Genomic DNA, 21,983 nt, shown 5'->3' on the forward strand with positions numbered 1-21,983 from the left:
TTATGATATTCGCAGATATATAAAGCTGAGGGAGTTTGTCACACTAGACCCACCCTTCAAGAGGGGCTAAAAAGAGTTCTGCAGATTGAAAGGAAAAGATAATAGACAATAGATCGAAGCCACATGAAGAAATAAAAATCCTCAGTGAGGGTAATAACATGGATAAAATAAGTGCTGCTAGTGTCATTTTTTTTTTTTTTAACATGGGCAGGCACCGGGAATCGAACCCAGGTCCTTGGGCATGGCAGGCAAGCACTCTTACCTGCTGAGCCACCGTGGCCTGCCCAAGTGTCATATTTTTTATTTGTAACTCCATTCTTCACTTCCTAAAGGATCTAAAAGAAAAATTCATAAAATGTAATGATAAATCAGTGGTGCTGGACTCATAAATGTGAAAGAATTTCAAATTTATCTTTAAGAATTACCTAAAGATAGGGGGACAGAGTAGTACAGGAATGTAGTAGTTTTGCAATACTGTTAATTTGGTATCAAAGCAAATGAGACTGCTATTGATTTAGCAATAACAAGGGTTTAATTTAACTACAAGCTTAATTTAAGCCCCATGGCTTAATTTAATTACAAAGAAAACTTCAGTGAATATGTGAAGCTCAGACAGACAGAAATTAGAGAACAGGTTGCCAGGGGCAGGGGGAAATGGGGAGTTAATGCATAATAGGCATAGGGTTTCTGTTTGAGAAGATGGAAAAGTTTTAATAATGGAATAATTGTACTATTAACTAAAGTCTGTAGCTTACATTAGGATTTACTGTGTTGTACAGTCCTATGGTTTATTTAAAATTTTTTATTGTAGTAATATATATACAACCTAAAATTTTCCCCTTTAACCATGTCCAAATATATAATTTAGTGCTGTTAATTACATTCATAATATCATATTGTTCATACCACCACCACCCACTACCAAAACTTCTCCATCATCCCAAACTGAAATTCTCTATCATTTAAACATTAACTTCTCATTCCCTACCCTCGGTAACCTGTATTTTAGTTTATGACTCTATGAATTTGCCTCTTCTAAGTATTTCAGAGCAGTGAGATCAAACAATATTGGTCCTTTGGTGTCTGCTTATTTCATTCAATATGTTTTTAAAATTAATTTATGGCTGAATAATATTCTGTTTTACGTATACAGTATTTTGTTTATCCATTCATTGCTTGGTGGACACTTGGGTTGCTCCATCTTTTGGCAATTGTGAATAATGCCACTATGAACACCAGTGTGTGAATATCTGTTCAGCGCTCTGCTTTCAATTCTTTGGAGTATATACCCAGTATTTCTATACTTAACTTTCTGAGGAACCACCAAAACTATCCTCCATAGTGGCTATACCTTTTACATTCCTACCAGCAATGAATGAGTGTTCCTATCTCTCCAACACTTGTCACTTCCACCCCCACCCCCACCACATGGGCAGGCACTGGGAATTGAACCCGGGTTTCTGGCATGGCAGGTGAGAATTCTATCACTGAACCATCATCACACCACCCTATTTTCATTTTTTTTATAGTGGCCATTCTAATGGGTGTGAATTAGTATCCCATTGTGGTTTTGATTTGTATCTGCCTAATGGCTAACTGATGTTGAGCATCTTTTCATGTGCTTTTATAGCCATCTATATATCTTTAGAGAAATACTTATTCAACTATTTAAAAAAGTTTTTGTCTAAATTTTTACTTCATAATCATAAACTTAACTCTCCAATCCAACTAGACTTAGAAGGGGAGGATAATGTAGAATTCAATGAACTCCAGTGAGAGCACAATGATAAGATACTGAAGCAGACCAGGGAAAGTAGGATGCTTTCCTGAGCTACAAAAGGTACGGTCTGGTGGTGAAGACAAAACACAAATCAAATTTATTAGATCAGTCCACAGTCAGCAGTGGTGATCTTCTTGCTGGTCTTGCCATTCCTGGACCCAAAGTGCTCCATGGCTTCCACAATTTTCATTCCCTCTTTCACCTTGACGAAGACCACATGCCTGCCATCCAACCACTCAGTCTTAGCAGTGCAGATGAAAAACTGGGAACCATTTGTGTTGGGTCTGGCATCGGCCATGGACAAGATGCCAGGACCTGTATGCTTCAGGATGATGTTTTCATCATCAAACCTCTCCCCCTAGATGGACTTGCCACCAGTGCCATTATGGTATGTGAAGTTACCACCCTGGCACATAAACCCAGGAATAATTCTATGAAAGCAGGAACCCTTATAACCAAATCCTTTGTCCCCAATGCTCAGAGCATGAAAATTTTTTGCTGTCTTTGGAACTCTGTCTGCAAACAGCTCAAAGGAGACACGGCCCAAGGGCTCACTGTCGACAGCAATGTTGAAGAGCACAGTGGGGGTTGATCATGGCTTGAGCAGGGAACTTTGGCGATGGGTGGCAGCATCTGTCTATTTTGCCCATTTTTAAATTGGGTTGTGTGGTAGTTAGGTTCAGGTGCAATTTGGCCAGGTTATGATGCCCTGTTGTTCTAATGCTGTGGACTTACATCATCAGCACGTGAAATTCATCTATGGCTGATCACATCTGCAGTCGGCTGAGGAGAGTGCCTTCGCAATGAGTGACATTTAATTTAATCAGCTGGAGGCTTAAAAGAAAGAGGTCAGAAGGGAGCGCAACACAGCACAGCCCAAGCAGCTCAGCCCAGAAGTTTGGAGATGTAGAAAGGAATTGCCCTGGGGAAAGCTGTTGGAACCCAGAAACTAGGAGAGAAGGCCAGCAGATGTCGCCATGTGCATTTCCATTTAACAGAGAACCTCAGTAAAAGCTAGCTGCCTTTCCTCTAAAGAACCATAAATTTCTAACTACATAAATCCCCTTATTAAAAGCTGATCCATCTCTGGTGTGTTGCATTCTGGCAGCTTTAGCAAAACTAACATGCTGTCTTTTTGTTGTTGAGTTACAGAAATTCTTTATATATTCTGTATATTAAATCTTTATTGGATATGTGGTTTCCAAACATTTTCTCCCATTCTGTACACTGTCTTTTTGCTTTTATTAATAAAGTCACTGATGCACAAAAGTTTTTAATTTCATAAAGGTTTCAAATTTTGATGAGGTTCCACTTATTTATTTTTTACTTTTGTTGCTTGTGCTTTGGGTATAAATCTAAGAAACCAATGCCTAAAGTGAGGTCCTAAGATGCTTTCCTATGTTTTCTTCTAGGAGTTTTATAGTTTTGGCTCTTATATTTAGGTCTTTGATCCATTTGGAGTTGATTTCTGTACATGCTGTGAGATAGGGGTATACCTACATTTTTTCGCATATGGAAATCCAGTTTTCCCAGCACTATTTACTGAAGAGACTATTCTTTCCCAATTGAGTGGACTTGGCACCCTTTTCAAATATCAGTTGGCGATAGATGTGAGGTTTTATTTCTCAACTCTCAGCTTGATTCCATTGGTCGATATGTCTGTCCTTGTGCCAGTACCATGCTGTTTTGATTTCTGTGGTTTTGTGGTAAGTTTTAAAATCAGGAAGTGTGAGTCTTCCAACTTTGTTCTTTTTCAAGATGGCTTTGGCTATTTGGGGCCTCTTACCCTCCCATGTACATTTGATGGTTGGGTTTTCCATTATAACAAAGAAGGTTGTTAGAATTTTGATTGGGATTGTTTCAATCTATAAATAGCTCTGGGTAAGATTTAGACTTCCAATTCATGAACATGGAATGCCCTTCCATTTATTTAGGTGTTCTTTGATTTCTTTTAGCAATGTTTTGTAGTTTTCTGTGTACAATTCCTTTATATTCTTGGTTAGATTTATTCCTAGAAATTTGATTCCATTAGTTATTGTAAGTAGAATTTTTTTTTCTTGATTTCCCCATCAGATTGTTCAATAATTTACAGAAACAGCACTGATTTTTGGTTTGTTGATTCTGTACCCCTTTACTTTGCTGAATTTATTTGCTCTAGTAGCTTTGTTATAGATTTTTCAGGATTTTCTGTCTATAGTATCATGATATCTACAAATGCTTTCTTTCCAATTGGAATGCCTTTTATTTCTTTTTTCTTGCTCAATTACTCTGGCTGGAACTTCCATTACAATAAAAGTGTCACAGTGGTGACAACTGGGCATCACTGTCTTGTTCCTGCTCTTAAGAGATGGAAAATTTCAGTTTCTCACCACTGAGTATGACGCTAGCTGTGGGGTTTTCATATATGCTTTTTATCACGTTGAGGAAGTTTTCCTTTTATCCCTAGTTTCCTAAGTGGGTTTCCCTAGTTTCCAACAAGGGGTGCTGGATTTTGTCAAATGCCTTTTTTCTGTGACAACTGAGATGATCATGTTTTTTTCCCTTTGTTTTGTTAATGTGGTGTATTACATTAAATGATTTGCTTATGATGAACCACCCTTGCACACCTGGGATCAAGCCTACTTGAACATGATCCTCCCACCTTTCCACTACTCCTACTGACCTTACTGAACTCTCTTTCCTCCTTTCCCAGCTTAAATGCCAAAGTCAATCATTATAAATATTATATATTATAAACATTAAATATTATAAATACATATAAATATGCCTTTGCACACACTCCCTTACATATCTTCTCATTTTTCCTCAAGCGCCAATACCTCTTTACCCCTCCCCTCACTCTAAACTGATAACCTTGATTCCTACTTCACTGAGTAAACTGAAGCAACAGGAAAAGAGTTCCCACAACTTCCACTGCATTCTGTACTCATATTTCCCTCTTCTCTTCTGTTAGAGAGATGAGCTCTCCTGTTCCTATCTGAAGCAAGCTGTTATACTTGGATACTGGATCTTATCCCTTCTCACCTACTCAGGGACATCATGCTAACCATTTTCCTCTCCTACATAATTAACCTTCCTCTCTCTATTGATCATTCCCATCAGCAAAAATACTGTTATTTTTCTCATCTTAGAAACATCATCTCCTCTTATTCCCACATGCCCTTCTGGCTCACACCCCATTTTGTACCTTTCCTCTGCAGCAAACTCCTCAAAAGAATTGTCTATTCCTGATGTGTTGAAATCTTTTCCTCTCATTTTCTCTTAAATGCATTCCAACTGGCCTTCCTACCTCCACCATTCTACCCACACGGGTATGGACAAGGTCTCAAATAACCTCTACTTTAGTAATTCTGATCATCAGTTCTCATCTTCCTGATCTCTCTGCAGCTTTTGAAAGGGATGATCATGCTCTGCTCCTGGCAGTATTTCTTTTACTTGGCTTCAAGAACACCACACTCTCAGGAATTTCCTCTTGTACTGCTAGATGCTCCCTAGAGGATAGTGCAGTCACAGGATCACATCCAGTTCTGACACTTTTGAAGCACAGCGCACTATCGTTCTCTTCTTTCCCACCCTCTTCCCAAAGATGCAGCCCTTCATAGGTCCCTATTAAGCATATTTCTCATTTCATCACATAGAATATTAAAAAGACAAGTGCTCAAGAGTTGAGGTATAACAAAATGAAATTTTTACTGCTTTCTCTAGAATATTCTTAAGTGAAACTGACTCTTTCTCCCCTTACTTCGAATGTGGGGTGGTAAATAATACTATGACCACAGGTACGTTCTGGTGCCACTGCCTGTATGTGCACTAAGGCACCCACAGTTTTACCTACTATTACTCTTGTACCTTTGGTGCAAGGGTCAACACATGATGGAGAAGACAAATAATACCACACAGTATTATTATGAAAGTAGTTTTGACTTCCCAAAAAGGATCTTAGGGACTCCACGGTCCATGGACCTGATTTTGAGAATTGCTTGAGAGTTTTGTCTGTTTTGCTCATTGCTGTATCCCTTGTATCTAGAACAATACTTGGCACATAAGAGGTGCCCAATAAATATTTACTGAATGAATGAATAATTAAATGAATAAATGACGTGACAAAATCCATAATTATTTTCAGCTGCTTAGAAATAAAGCAATACAAAATTTCAGATTACCTGTAGTTTGGGATATAATTTTTAAATTTATAGAATGCTAAATATTTAATTAGGAAATAAATGAAATGATTTCCTTTGGCATAAGTATTTAAGTGTGGGGATGGTGAAAGCAGCAGGGAACTTTCCAAACCACATTAATAGTGTTTTTACATTGGAAAGTAACAGCTTTTAGCAAAGTAAACAATTCTTGAAAAATGGAATACTGCCTATAACCTAGATGGGATACAAGGTCAGGAAAAAGGAAAAGATACTGAAAGTTTCCACCATCACATCATTGTCCCACACTTGTTTTTTCAATTTATAGTCTCTGAGGATGTTTCAGAGATTTGGGAGGAATTATGCACAAAGATGAACAGGGAATTAGAATAAAAGGTGGGGCACAAAGGGATTCATATGAAGTTATTAAAATGCTTTACATGTGAGAATTAAATTAAGAAGACAATGTGTTTATCCCAGAAAGATACTCCAAGACTGCAATATATGATTTCCATACTGTAAGTGATATAGCTGTGGGTTTTAATAAACTGTTTCACAATGGGTGATCTAGCTAATAAATTATTTTGGTTACAGGGAGTTACCATATGGTTCACTATTTTTCAATGAGTTAAGAATTCACCATTCTTTTTTTTTTTTTTGTATGGACAGGCATCGGGAATTGAACCCGAGTCTCCAGCATGGTAGGCGAGAACGCTACTTGCTGAGCCATCATGGTCCGCAAGAATTCACGATCGTTAAGCTGAAGAATTCAATCATGATTTATGACTCCAGAGGCACTTCAGAACCTCACTAAGCTCAAGAAAGGATTTATCAGTTAAAAATGGTCTAATAATAGAGCTTAATGGATATATCAATTACCCATTCTTAAATTTTTCATCCCAGTTCTGACACTTGGTAATTATCTGACAACAGGTAAATCTCCTCAACCTTTCTGGAGTTTAGTGACTTTCTTCTTTGCTGAAATTCAGGAATTCTTAAATGTTTTTGCAATATTTTGGGTCCCTCCAAGACACTAAGTTAATTTTAAGGAGTTAAGTATGGTGATTACACAGAAGATCAAATATCTTGGAAATTTTAAATTGCCAAGTCTGAAGTAATAATCTGTAAATTTCTTGCACCCTATATAGAATATACCTACAAAGTGCACCCCTGACCCATGAATCCTGAGAATAAGGCTGAAACCAACACTGGTTCCCCTAGTAACCTCTGTATAGTTTACAAAGCACTTTAACATCTATATCATTTGATCTTCATACTAATCCTGTTAGACAGAGCAGGAAGAACAATTTCTGTTCTTCATACAAAGAAACTAAGGTTTAAGGAGAGTGAGGGACTTAATGGACTCAGCAGGTCTCAAGACCACGGTCATCTTCCCACTAGTGAAGTAAGAGCGAGGTGGTCCCCCACCAGTATTCTGAGGCCCTGAGAGCAGGCATTGGGGATTAAATCCTGTTCCCTGCAGACATGTGAGTCCTAACCCCTGGTCCTGTGGGTAATTGCCCAGTTGTAAATACGGCCTTTGAAGATGTTAATTAAGGTGGGGACTCATTTGTGAATAGATGTTATTCCGATGAGAACAACCTGAATCAGGATGGGCCTTAACACATATAACTAAAGTCCTTATAAGCAAAGGAAATTGGATGCAGAAGTGGAAGTCAAGTCATTGCAAATCAGATGAGAGAGATCGCCAGAACTACAGACTTTGTGGTAGAGGACCGCCAGAATGCTACAGACTTTGGCAGAAGGCAAGCCTCGCCAATACCTCAATGTCAGACTTGTAGCCTCTAAAACCTTGAGACAAATTTAAGGCAACCCGTTGTGTGGTATTTGTCACAGCAGCCCAGGCAAACTAACAATTAGGCAAATGAGATATCCAGCCTCCTTGGCTCAGAAAAGGTAACCCTGCTCGACTCACCTGCAGCTTCACAGCAATGACCACTGAGTTAAGATCTTTGTCCATTTCTTTTAGCATGACAAGCTTCTTCAAGGTCAAGCTGAACAGTCTAGAAAAGTTTAGAGAAAGAATATCCTGTCAAACATAAGGAACCTAAAAGTGATAGACAATCTGTTGGAGAACCCCTACTTTACCTAAAATAAGTTAGATTGCCATGCTCAACCCAAACTGTGTCCCCTCCTTCAGTACAGAAGTATCCTTTTTTAAAAAAATTATTTATTAAAAAAATAAGAACAAACAAAAACATTAACATATCATTCCGTCCTATATCCATAATCAGTAATTCTCAATATCATCACATAGTTGCATATTCATCATTTCTTTGAACATTTGCATCAATTCAGAAAAAGAAATAAAAAGACAACCGAAAAAGAAATAAAACGATAACAGAAAAAAAAAAGATTGTAATACCATACCCCTTACCCCTCGCTTTCATTGATCACTAGCATTTCAAACTAAATTTATTTTAACATTTGTTCCCCCTATTCCTTATTTTTATTCCATATGTTCTACTCGTCTGTTGACATGGTAGATAAAAGGAGCATCAGACACAAGGTTTTCACAGTCACACAGTCACATTGTGAAAACTATATCATTATTCACTCATCATCAAGAAACATGGCTACTGGAACACAGCTCTACATTTTCAGGCAGTTCCCTCCAGCCTCTCCATTACATCTTGAATAACAAGGTGATACCTACTTAATGCGTAAGAGTAACCTCCAGGATAACCTCTCCGGTCTGGAATCTCTCAGCCACTGACACTTTGTCTCATTTCACTCTTCCCCCTTTTGGTAGAGAAGGTTTTCTCAATCCCTTGATGCTGGGTCTCAGCTCATTCTAGGGTTTTTCTCAATAGAAGTATCCTTCTTATTAACTTTTGGACTTGATAAGTATAAAAAGGTTCATTGTTTCATGAACTTCTGTGTGTGTCCATTTATCTCAAACCAAAACCAACAGGGGAAGGGCAAAGATGTTTATTTTGCTCAGACAGTTCCTGAAATGTTTCACATTTGAAACATTATCAGATGTAAATCTGTAGCGGCACAGAGATAATCCACACAGACAAAAATAGATTCATTTGGTAGGAAATTATTTAAATGGACACAAATTCGATTTCAGCTGAGTTTTGCTCCTAGTGTGTACTAACATCTTTAGTGCCACAATCAGGAAATTCCTCTCAAATAAAAGTGACAGGATTGTCCCTAACTCTGGAGTTCCAGCAGCTCTAATTTGTCTTAATCTTGGATTTAGCAAGACAGGGACACCCTGGAGTTTCAGTAGTGGTTGATAGAGAAATGGTGGGTGCAGTCTTTCTGTTTCTGGTCTGAGTGGTTCAAGTCTTTAAAACATTTTTCTCCTGGAGAGGGTCTGGAAAATGGAGAGACGTATGAGGGCTCCATATGCTGACCAGGGTCATAACAACTCCTGAGAATCAGAACCAAATTATTTTATACTTATTTTCTCCTTAATGCAGTAACTCTCTAGCCTCTGCTCACCTCTTGTGTTTTATCTCTCCATACTCTTCCCTTATATTCTGAGCTCCAGCCGTGCTGAATTTCTTGAAGGTACTTGGAGGTGCCACACTCTTACCTCTGGGCCCTCATATGCTGTTGTTTCTTCTGCTTGCAACACTCCTATCCCCAACTACTTCTACCCTTGTCTCTATTAGCTAACTCCTCAGCCTTTAGGTCTTGGGTTACACACATTTGCCAGGAGGACTTCTCCAGACACCTCCCAAGGTCTGTGTCAGATGCTCCCGCCTAGTACAATTGCCTATACTGCCTGCTGGAGTGTAAGCTCTTTAAAGGCAGGCACTGTGCTTGCCACATCCACCAGTTTACCGAGTATCCCCCAAAGGACTCAACCCAGCAAATATTTAAATGAAATTTAGCAATTTCCTAAATAGTCTCTATTTAAAACAAGATGAACAAAAATAAGTGCAGAAGAAATTAATGTAATCCATTTTTAAAAAGGAGTACACATCTAGATCAATTCTAGTTTTGAATCAGATATGAAGTGATCAGGCTATTTCACATATATTATTTAGTCTAGATCTCAAAACAAGAATGTGTGTGTGAACTGACATTAGAGAATAAACTTGGAATATGTCATTGGTAACAGAGACCATCAGGAGTTAGAAACAGGGTAAGATAATGGGTAATTGGAGCTGAAGGGATACAGACTGTGCAACAGGACTAGATACAAAAACTCAAAAATGGACAGCACAATACTACCTAATTGTAATGTAATTATGTTAAAACACTGAATGACGCTGCATCTGAGCTATAGCTTTGTTTGTTTGTTTTTATATATATTTTTTGTATTTTTTATTTTTATTTTTTTCTCTATATTATCATTTTATTTCTTTTTCTGTTGTCTTGCTATTTCTTTTTCTAAATCGATGCAAATGTACTAAGAAATGATCATACATCTATGTGATGATATTAAGAATTACTGATTGCATATGTAGAATGGAATGATTTCTAAATGTTGTTAATTTTTTTAATTAATAAAAATAAAATAAAATAAAATAAAATAAAAGAAACACTTGGAAAAAAAAAAAAGAATGTGTGTGTGCTGGGGTGCATGTGTCCTTGTTCCACCCATATAACAAGAGGAAACATTTCAGAGTAGTGACCCACCTAAATTTACACAGCTAGTAAATGCAAAGTTGGACTCTAGCACCCATCTCCTTGTGGTAGAGATAATTGTGGTAGAATAATGGTTCATGCCTCAAAGATGTCCATGTCCTAATTTGCAGAACCTTAAGTGGCAAAAAGAACTTTACAATTATGATTAAGTTAAAAGATAAGAAAGAGATGGGGAGATTGATCTGGAAAATCTGGGTGGGCTTGATGTAATCACAAGGGTTTAGGCGAGGGAGACAGGAAGTCAGAACCAGAGAAGGAGATGAGATGATAAAAGCAGAGGTCAGATAAGTGACTGCTGACTTGGAAGACAGAGGAAGGGGACAGAAGACAAGGAATGCAGGTGTCTTCTAGAAACTGGAAAAGCCAAGGAAACAGATTCTCCCCTAGAGCTGCTAGAAAAAATACAATTCTGCCAAAACCTTAGTTTAGCTCAAGAAGTCCATTTCGAACTTCTGATCTCCAAAACTGTTCAGGCAGTAAATTTATGTTGTTTTTGGCCACTAAATTGGCAGTAATTTGTTACACCAGCAATAGGAAATACCAGACCCCATTCTGAGAGCTGAGTTCTTTCTATTACACGGCTATCTCCTCAACCAGGGACTTCTGCTCCCTCACCCACGCCCCTCTAAAACACTCTCCTCAAGCTTGTTAAAATGCAATCACCTGATTTCACTCTTGCTCCTCCAAAATCTCTCCCATCAAGGACTACCTACAGACCACTTATTTCTCCTTTCCCTTCTGAGCTCAGACATGCTGATCAAAAAGGAACTCTGGTTCTGCTGACACCAAAGGGAATTATTATATATCATACAGTTGACTATTAAGAAATGTAAGTACTATTACATGCAGTTAATGTACTTTAATTTTCACATATTGCTGTAAAGAAAACCAAACATAACTGGGATGAGCAAATGGAAAAGACTGGATATGCCCATTTTTTTCTCTCTCATCTGAGGCTGTTAATTATGCATGCTTCTGATGGGTTACATTTTTGTTTGTGTCCAAAGCCACTGCTTTCCATCTTCAGTATGATATGCACGTGGTGAATAAACTAATTGCAAGATGATAATCTCACAGGAGTAAATCTGGGACACAGTTTCTTCTCCCTGCTTGAGATCCTTCATCCTCTCAATCATTTGACATGTAATTTAGTGAGCATTACTCTATTACAGAAACTGTATTAGTTGTTGGAGGTACAGGACATGTAAAAGGATGCGGCCCTTGGCCTCACGGAGCTTAAACTATAAAGAAAAATGATTACTTATGTTACATTCCTTGTTCTCTGCTCTTTTCTGCCCTTTAATGCCCTGGACCATCTTTCCTCTTACATAACATAAAATATCGTAGGACAACGTGGTGGAATTATGTCAGGAAGAAACACACACAGACCAAGAAATATTTGTTGACTAAATAAACAAAGTTGTACGTCTCAGAACCTTGCTTCACCAAGAAAGCCAAGAATGATTTATGACCTTAGGTAAAAGCAATAGCAAGACTGGGTATTTTCAGCATTTGCTTGGAAATTAAACATACCACAGTGATTCAATACCTTCTGCAATCAGTTTAAAAGGTTTTTTGCTTGTTTGTTTTTAATGGCATGACTCAAGGGAATCTTGGAAGTAAAGAAATGTACTCTGGTTCTTTAAAAGTATAAGAAAATATCTATCACTCATTAAGCATCTATCATGGGCTTAATATAATGGAAAAACCCAGGGAAATAAGATACATGTAACCTTAAACCCATACTCATACACAATTGATTTGAACAGTCCCAAATGAACTTCTGAGGATGGTGAAGGCTGACTGAGTCTGGCAAGATGTGCTGGCTGAAGGTGCCTCAACTAATACGACACAGAGTTAGATGTCCATCCTGGGTTTTTTGTTACCCTACATTTCTCTTGTTGGATACCTCTCGTGCAGTAAAAATATAGCATCTAAAGTCCGAAGGGAAGAACTCTTCTCTGTTAACATACCTGCTTTAGTCAGTATCTACAGCATAGATAACGACATTAAAATTATAAAGATTGATAATTCCAAGAGTTGATGAAGGTATATAATAACCAGAACTCCCATGTGTGACTGATGAAAGTGCAAAATGCAACAACAATTTTAGAAAGCTGTTTGGCAATTTCTACTAAAGTTAAATGAATGTTTATTCTTCTGCCCAGTTCCCAAGAGAACTGAAAACACAGACCATAAAAAGACACGTCATATACAAGAATGTTCAAAGCAGCTCCACCCAGCCCCAAACTAACCTAAATGTCCATCAACAGAAGAATGGTGAAATAAAATGTGGTATAAATAATAGAAATTCTACATAGCAATAAAAGATCCAAACCTCTCATACATGTGGCAACATGGATGAATTTCAAAAAAAAAAAAAAAAAGCCAAACACAAAAGACTAAAAACATATGATTTCACCTGTGATAGTTAGATTCAGGTGTCAACTTAGCCAGGTAATGATACAGTTCTGTTGCTGTGGACTTAAATCATCAGCACATGAAATTTATCTATGGCTGATTACACCTGCAGTCAGACAAGGGAGTACTTTCTGCAATGAGTGATGTTTAATTTAATTAGCTGGAGGTTTAAAACAGAGAGGTGGGAAGAGAGCTCTGCAGCTCAGCATACTTCATCTCAACACTTGGAGCTCAGACCCAGATGTTTGGAGATGCAGAGAGGAATCACTCCGGGGAAAGCCGTTTGAACCCAGCAGCCTGTAGGGAAGCCCAGCAGACGTCCACTGTATGCCTTTCCATGTGGCAGAGAAAGCCAGACGAAAGTCAGCTGCCTTTTCTCTAAGAATTATGCATTTGTAACTAAATAAATCCCTTTATTAAAAGCCAATCCATCTCTGGTGTGTTGGCAGCTTTAGCCAACTAAAATACCATCCATATGAAGTTCAACAGGCAAGACCAATACATGGTAATAGGAGCCAGGAATATAGTTTGGGAAGGTGGAGGCAGTGATTGGGAAGGGCCATGAGGGATCCCTTAGAGGTTACTGTATACCCATGGTAGCCACATGGCTGTGCACACATGCAAACATCCTCGTAGCCTGAGAGCCAAGACCCATGTATCCCAGTGTATGTAAACTACACACCAACTTAAAAAGAAAGATAAGAACGAAGGCTCTAAGGTCAGACATTCTGGTTTGAACTGCAGCAGTTACTTATTGAGAGCCTAGGAGTCAGGCACTGTTCTAGTCACTTAAATTCATACCTCACACTATATGCAAAAAATGAATTCAAAGTGGATCACAGAACTAAGTGTAAAGCATATACATTATTTTAGGGGCAGCAAAAGATCTTCAAAGGAAACTTGTTTATTCATAATTTTTGCCTTCCATACTGACTGTGGAACTTAACCTCCAAAAGAGATGTGCTTTTTTAAACACAGAACTTTTTTTTAGAAACATTTTGCAGAATATTTCACAAAGTACTTTAAAAAAACTCTGATCTGGCTGTATAAAGTCAACATTCAAGATGAACTTTCATTAACAATTCTTAATAGTAGCATAATGAGATTGAAATATGAATCATATTTTATACAGTGATTTGCTTTAAATAATTTTTAAAAGACTATAAAGCTTCTAAAGACACCAGGAGAAAATATTTGGGATCTTGGGTCAGGCAAAGATCTCTTAGATATGGCACTTAAGAATAATCCCTAAAAAAAACTGATAACATTGGACGTCATCAAAATAAAGAACTACTTTTCAAAAGATGCTGTTAAAAGAATTAAAAAAACGAGCCATAGAATGGGAGAATATATATTTCAAATCATATCGGATAAAAGATTTGCATCCAGAATGTATAAAGAGTTCCAAAAATTTGATAATAGGAGAACAAGCAACTCAGTGAAAAAGTGGCCAAATATTTTGAACAGACTTCACCAGAGACAGTGTACAACGGCAAATAAACACATAAAAAGAGCTCTACATCATTAATCATTAGGAAAATGCCAATTAAAACCACTATTAAGATATCACTATATACCTACTACTTGAATGTCCAATATTTAAAAGACTGATTATACCAAGTGTTGGAGAAGATGCAGAGCAACTAAAACTGATTTATTGCTCATGGGAATGTAAAATGGCACAGCCACTTAGGAAAACAGTTTGGCAGTTGCTTAAAAAATTAAATACACCCCTACCATATGATTGAGCCAACTCCTACATATATACTCAGGCAAAAAGGCATTATGTATGCCCATAAAAAGAACTACACATGATTGTTCACAGCAGCTTTATCTGTAATAGCCCCAGACTAGAGACAACACAAACACCCATTAAACAGATGAATGCATAAACAAATTGTGGTGCATCCATACAATGGAATATTATTCACCCATAAAAATAATACATGGATGAACCTTGAAAATATCGAGCTAAGTGAAAAAACCCATTCACAAAAGGCCACAGTTATGATGAGTTCCAGCTGCTAACTTGAACAATGAAGTGCCCGGATAATCCTCCATGAAGTGTATCAGGAATGTGAACTAGAAAATGAGGAGCCAGGATCCCAGATGACACAATGGCACCAGCTGCACAGTCCTGGACCTTTTAACACTGGATATTTTATATTTTATGTGAGAGAGACATAAACTCCCACCTTATATAAAACTCTGTTACATGCAGAGTTGTATGCAGGTGAAAATATTCTTAAGTAATATAGCAGCAACAGATTCCCAAGGTGTTGGGACTTTAGTCACAAATGTTAATTTCTTTAAACTGAGGTAACACACACACATATATATATATACCTAAAAATTGACATTTAAACAATTTCAAGTGTACAATTCAGTGGCATTAATTACATTTACAATGTTGTGCTACCATCAGCACCACCCATTACCAAAATTTTTCTATTATCCATTAATTCCTCATTCCTCCCTCCCCCAGTCCTGGTGCCCTCTAACTAATTTGTCTCTATGAATTTGCTTGATCTAGATATCTCATATAAATGGAATCATACAATATTTTTCCTTTTGTGTCTGGCTAATTGGACTTAGCACAACTTTACAAGGTTCATCTATGTTGTAGCATGTAACAGCACTTCATTTCTTTTTATGACTAACGTTCCATTGTGTGTACCATATTTTTCTTATTCAATCATCTGTTGATAGGCATTTGGGTTGTCTGGCTATTGTGAATGCTACCATGAACACTGGGATAAAAGTATCTGAGTTCCTACTTTCATTTCTCTTGGGTATATACCTAAGCGTGCAATTTCCAGGGCCATATGATAATTCCACATTTAACCATTTGAGGAACCGCCAAATTGTTTTGCACAGCAGCTGTACCATTTTACATTCTCACCAGCAATATGGGGAGGTTCCAATTTCTCCCCATCCTTGCTTGTCAACACTTATTTTTGGCTTTTTTTTTTTTAAATCAATAATAGCCATTGTGGTGGGTGTGAAATAGTAGTTTCTCATTGTGGTTTTGATTTGCATTTCACTGATGACTAAAGATGTTCAGCATTTTTTCATGTGCTCATCAGCCATTTGTAAGTCTTATTTGGAGAAATGTCTATTCAAGTTCTTTTGCCATTTTGGTGTTTGTCTTTTTTGTGTTTCATGTGCTACATTTTTATTATGGCAACAAAAAATGTACATTTGTCCATAAAGCTGTACATTCTTCTCCATAAAAACACTATTATACAAATAGTAATCTTTGTTTTTTTCTGTTGGAATAGCTTATAAATGGTACTACCACTATTCAGTTTTACTTAATAGGAGAGACAGGTCTGCTCAACAGTCCAACTGTGAGATACAGGCCTAAGGTACAATGACTGAGGAATGGAAGGGGGAACTGTGGTGTATACATACAATGGACTACTGATCAGCTGCAGAAAGGAATGAAGTTGTGAGGCATGCAACTAGGTGAATGAACCGTGAGAACAGTATGTTAAATGAAATGTCAGAAACAAGACAAATATTATCATGCCTCACTCATATGGACTACAGTATATAAACTCGGTGAATTGAAGTTAAGAGCGTGGGTTATTAGGTTGGGGCCTATTGTAAAGATTCCTAGATTATAAGATCTTAAAGCAGTCACATCTATTCAGGAAGTATAAATGTTATTTCTACATTCTGAGATGCTGAGCTACTTGTGTATAACCTGGCCCTTTCCCTGAAACTTTGGTTGTATATGTGATACCTGAGACTCAGAGTTAGAGCTCTGAAGCTACGCAAGTCAGCATTACCCCATACAGCAACTGTTAAAAAGTTGACAAAGTGATCAGACTTCAACTAGAGATATGAATGAAGATGATCTGGATAGGACTAAGGCAGCAGAGTACTGTGTTAAAGAATGATATGGCCTATATTTTCAAACTTCAACCTCTGTGCTAGATCAAAGGAAAAGACGTTTATTTGGTGCAAAATGTATATTTTGGGTAGCACACTATCCAATTTAACTTGTATGGTCAGTTTACTTGAACACCATAAAAATTACATGGAATCTTGAATAGGGCATGAGATCTTACTGGTTTGTACAGGTTAGTGTGATGCCCTGATATATCCCAGAGTAATTTGAGCAGAGAATAAAAAACTATTTGCAAAGTCACCTTGGGGGACTGGGGAGAAAGTAGGAAATACTCAACTTCCCTATCTGAGCTTGCAGATAGACTTCAATAGGCTGAGCCCCCTCAATCTTGGGGCTCGCTCCTATGAAGCTTATTTTTGCAAATAAGAGGCTAAGCCTCCTGACAATTATGCCTAAGAGTCACCCCCGGAGAGCCTCTTTTGTTGCTCATATGTGGCCTCTCTAAGCCAACCTGGCAGGTGAACTCAGTTGTCCTCCTCACCCCACCCCCCATGTGGGACATGACTCCTAGGGGATGATTCCCAGGGATGAGCCAGGACCCAGCATCATGGGATTGAGAAAGCCTTCTTGACCAAAACTTGGAAAAGAGAAATGAAATAAAATAAAGTTTCAGTGGCTGAGAGATTTCAGAGTTGAGAGGTTATCCTGGAGGTTATTCTTGCACATTATATAGATAACCCTTTTTAGTTTATGGTGTATTGGAGTGGCTAGAGGGAGGTACCTGAAACGGTAGAACTGTATTCCAGTAACCTTGGGTCTTGAAGACGATTAGTTTTTACAATATGATTGTGTCCTGTGTGATTGTGAAAACCTTGTGGTTGATGCTCCTTTTATGCAGGGTATGGACAGATGAGTAAAAAAATAAGGACAAATGAATAAGTAAATAAATAATAGAGGGATAAGGGGTAAAAAAAAATTGGGTAGATTGAAATACTGTGGGTAAATGACAGGGAGGGGTAAGGGGCATGGATATGGGATATATGGTTTTTTCCTTTTTATTTCTTTTTTCTGGAGAGATGCAAATGTTGTATACTTTGGATGGATTGTAAAGTGTGCGAAGATATCTCAATAAAATAAAATAAAAGAGAAGAGAAGAGAAGAGAGAAAAGATCAAGCATGGGACCATAAAGCTGCTTCTAAAAAGGCAGGGGACAAGAGGCAAGAACACTGTCTGCAGTGACACACAGCTTTGTTTCAACTCACAGGCCAGAAAACGAGTGCTTGGGTCTATAGGTCCAAAGTTAACTTTAAAGCATTAAAAACTGGAAGCAGGGCCTGGGAAGGCAGCATGGAATCTGGAGAGCTGAACAGGAGGCAGAACTGGCAGGAATGGGTAAGAACAGTGTTTGCAAAAGGTACCTTTCTGAGTAAAAATTAGGTAAGAAATCCAGGCATGGGGCCTGGCACTGGGGAGGGGAGTCTGGAGGTAAGGGGAGAAAGATTACTCATTAGGGCCAGCAGGAAAACAGGAGGGTAGCCAAACTGATCAGCTGCTCTGGCTACATCTTTTTTCTTTGTTTTTTTTAAAAAATGCAATTTTGAGATATATTCACACCATACTAACCATCCAAAGTTTATCTCACAGTATCGTCACATAGTTGTGCATACATCCCCATGATCAATTTAGAACAATTTCATTACTCCAAAAAAAAAAAAAAAAAGTAGAAATAAAAAGAAAACCCAAATCCTCTCATACCCTTAGCCCTCCCCTACTGTTGATCCATAGCATCGGTGTGGAACATTTGTTACTGATGATGAAAGAGTATTAAAATATTACTGTTTACTACAGTCCATAGTTTGCAATAGGTACATTTTTTCCCATATACCCCTCTATTATTAACTCCTTGTCATAGTATCATACATTTGTTCTAGTTCATGAAACTTTTTTATATTTGTACAGTTAATCACAGACCATAAGATTCACTGTGTTATACGGTCTCATGTTTTAGTCTCCAACCTTCCTTCTGGTGACATAATTGACTCTAAACTTCCCCTTTCCACCACATTCACACACCATTCAGTACTGTTAATTATTTTCACAATAGCATGCTACCGTCACCTCTATCCATTTCCAAATGTTTAAGTTCAGCCTAGCTAAACATTCTGCACATATTAAGTGTTCCCCATTCTATCTCCTAGTAACCTATATTCTATATTTTATGTCTATGAGTTTACATATTATAATTAATTCATATCAGTGAGATTTTTTATACAATACCTGCCCCTTTGTGTCTGACTTACTTCAGTCAACATAATGTCCTCAAGGTTCATTCATGTTGCTGCGTGCTGTAGGACTATATTCCTTCTTAGTGCTGAATTATATGACACTGTATGCATATACCACATTTTGTTTATCCAGTTATGGACACGTGGGTTGTTCCATCTTTTGGCAATTGTGAATAATGCCATTCAACTATGAACACTGATGTGCAAATATCTGTTTGAGTTCCTGTTTTCAATTCTTTTGGGTATATACCTACCAGCGGGATTGTTGGGTCATATGGTAGTACTATATTTAGCTTCCTGAGGAACTGACAAACTGTATTCTATAGCAGCTGAACTATTTTACATTCCCACCAACAATGAATAAGTTATTCCTATTTCTTCACATTCCCTCTGACACTTCTAGTTTTCTGTTTTTTTAATAGTGCCTACTGTAATAGGTGTGAAATGGTATTTCATTCTGGTTTTGACCTGCATTTCCCTAATAACAAGTGATGTTGACCATTTTTTCATGTGTTTTTCAGTCATTTGTATTTCCTCTTTGGGACAGTGTCTATTCAAATCTTTTGCCCATTTTAAAAATTGGTTGTTTGTCTTTTAGTTGAGTTGCAGGATTTCTTTATATATTTTGCATATCAAATCTTTATCAGATATGTGGTTTCCAAATATTTTCTCCCATTGAGTTGGCTGCCTTTTTACCTTTTTTGACAAAGTCCTTTGAAGCACTGAAGTATTCGATTTTGAGGAGTTCCCATTTAGCTACAGCCTTTTGAAGCTTTGGGAACCTCATGGCCTTTGAAGAACCCCATGGCATCAAAAATACTGAGAAACTGCAGGAAGGGTATTTCTTCTGGGTGTAATTTTCCATTTTTCTCCAGCCCAGAACAGTAAACACTGCACAAGTCTACAGACAAACTGGAATCGCACTGAGAGGCAGCAATCTCTATCAAAGGTGCTCTAAGCATCAGGGGAAAAAAAAAACCAATGCCCAAAGTTTGCCTTTCAGTGTCAGCCTCACAGGAATACCAAGTAGCCCTGCAGAATTTAGGGCATTCTCCCACTTGGCCAAGGAGTACCTGCAAGGTAGGCCAGTCAGCCACAGTCTCGAGGACAGCAGGAAAGATGGTTCCCAAAGTCCACGAGGGCCCAAGAAGGTTCTGAGAGCCAGGTCTCCAGACCTTGCTGGGATCCAGGAGGCCATTCTGCACAGTGACTGAGAACTTTTCTCCAAAAAAAGAGGGTTATTCCATGAAACAGGCAGAAGAGCAGAGGACAAGGGAGGTTAGAGGTAAGGAGTGGGTTGCTTTTTGTTTTTCTTTTTTCTTTTTTAGTAGTAGCATTAGGATGTTTGTATGGTTCCAACAAGAAGGGTATTGCCCCCAAATCACCCCCAGTGGATACTCTTTGGGTTCCAACATTGCATTGCAAATTATCCCCAAATTATCTGCCACATATACACACAGAGTAACATAGAGCAAAACAAAGTTTTTGTGCAGAGTTCCCTTCCATCCCACCCCTAATGACCTCTATTCCCTGCCTTATTCCCCAGATTTTCAAAACAAAAAACTTTAGAGTCATGACTGGGAAGCAACATCTACAAGCTGGAGGGGAGAATTAGAATCAAGTCAGGATTTCAAGAAAAGTTGCTTAGAACAAAAGAAATAAGGAGAGGCCTTTTCACTCTCTGCCCAATATCTTCTCAGAAAAAAGAAAAGAGGCGATAAGCAACAGCGTTATTTAAATTCAGACTTGAATGCCCCTGCCTAAGAGCAGGGTCAGGGATGCAGGTGTCCAGGTTGGGAGAGGGAGAAGTTTGAACTGAGCCTCTTTTCTCGTACCAGGGCAGACCCTTACCTCGCTCACTCAGGTGCTAGCCTGGTTGTTCCCTCTCACATCCTCCAAGGAGCTGACCAAGCTTCTCTTACCTTGCTCTGGTTAGGCCCAACCCTAGCCACTCTTCCCATAGGTAGACATCGGCTCCCAGACTCAAGCACAAACAGTTCTCTCCAAAGGCACCTGGGGAGGCAACTTTCAAGCAGCTCCCTTTAATAATTCTTTTCTTATAAAAAATATTTTCCCCTCCTCTTTTTTTTTTTAATTAACGGAAAAAAAGAAATTAACCCAACATTAGAAATCATACCATTCTACATATGCAATCAGTAATTCTTAACATCATCACATAGATGCATGATCATCGTTTCTTAGTACATTTCCATCAGTTTAGAAGAACTAGCAACACAACCGAAAAAGATATAGAATGTTAATATAGAGAAAAAAATAAAAGTAATAATAGTAAAAACAAAACAAAACAAAACAAAACAAAAACCTATAGCTCGGATGCAGCTTCATTCAGTGTTTTAACATGATTACTTTACAATTAGGTATTATTGTGCTGTCCATTTTTGAGTTTTTGTATCTAGTCCTGTTGCACAGTCTGTATCCCAACAGCTCCAATTACCCATTATCTTACCCTGTTTCTAACTCCTGCTGGACTCTGTTACCAATGACATATTCCAAGTTTATTCTCGAATGTCGATTCACATCATCGGGACCATACAGTATTTGTCTTTTAGTTTTTGGCTAGACTCACTCAGCATAATGTTCTCTAGGTCCATCCATGTTATTACATGCTTCATAAGTTTATCCTGTCTTAAAGCTGCATAATATTCCATCGTATGTATATACCACAGTTTGTTTAGCCACTCGTCTGTTGATGGACATTTTGGCTGTTTCCATCTCTTTGCAATTGTAAATAACGCTGCTATAAACATTGGTGTGCAAATGTCCGTTTGTGTCTTTGCCCTTAAGTCCTTTGAGTAGGTTCCCAGCAATGGTATTGCTGGGTCGTATGGCAATTCTATATTCAGCTTTTTGA

General features: G+C 38.0%; 1 protein-coding gene and 1 pseudogene across 3 annotated transcripts in view; both read right to left on the reverse strand.

The window, feature by feature from the left end:
* The window catches only part of PACS1 (phosphofurin acidic cluster sorting protein 1), a 179,439-nt gene that overhangs the window by 46,359 nt on the left and 111,097 nt on the right, over nucleotides 1–21,983 (reverse strand). For 2 of the 3 annotated variants that reach the window (XM_077115650.1, XM_077115651.1), the window contains exon 2: nucleotides 7,856–7,943. In XM_077115650.1, coding sequence (XP_076971765.1) covers nucleotides 7,856–7,943 — 88 coding nt within the window. Of the gene's footprint in view, nucleotides 1–7,855; nucleotides 7,944–8,596; nucleotides 9,431–21,983 lie in introns of those variants that run through there. The other variant, XM_077115652.1, reaches the window with a different exon arrangement.
* Nucleotides 442–7,841, reverse strand: LOC143646575 (peptidyl-prolyl cis-trans isomerase A pseudogene; annotated as a pseudogene).

This window comes from Tamandua tetradactyla, chromosome 9 (genome assembly GCF_023851605.1).
Source record: "Tamandua tetradactyla isolate mTamTet1 chromosome 9, mTamTet1.pri, whole genome shotgun sequence".
In the NCBI taxonomy this organism is placed as follows: domain Eukaryota; kingdom Metazoa; phylum Chordata; class Mammalia; order Pilosa; family Myrmecophagidae; genus Tamandua; species Tamandua tetradactyla.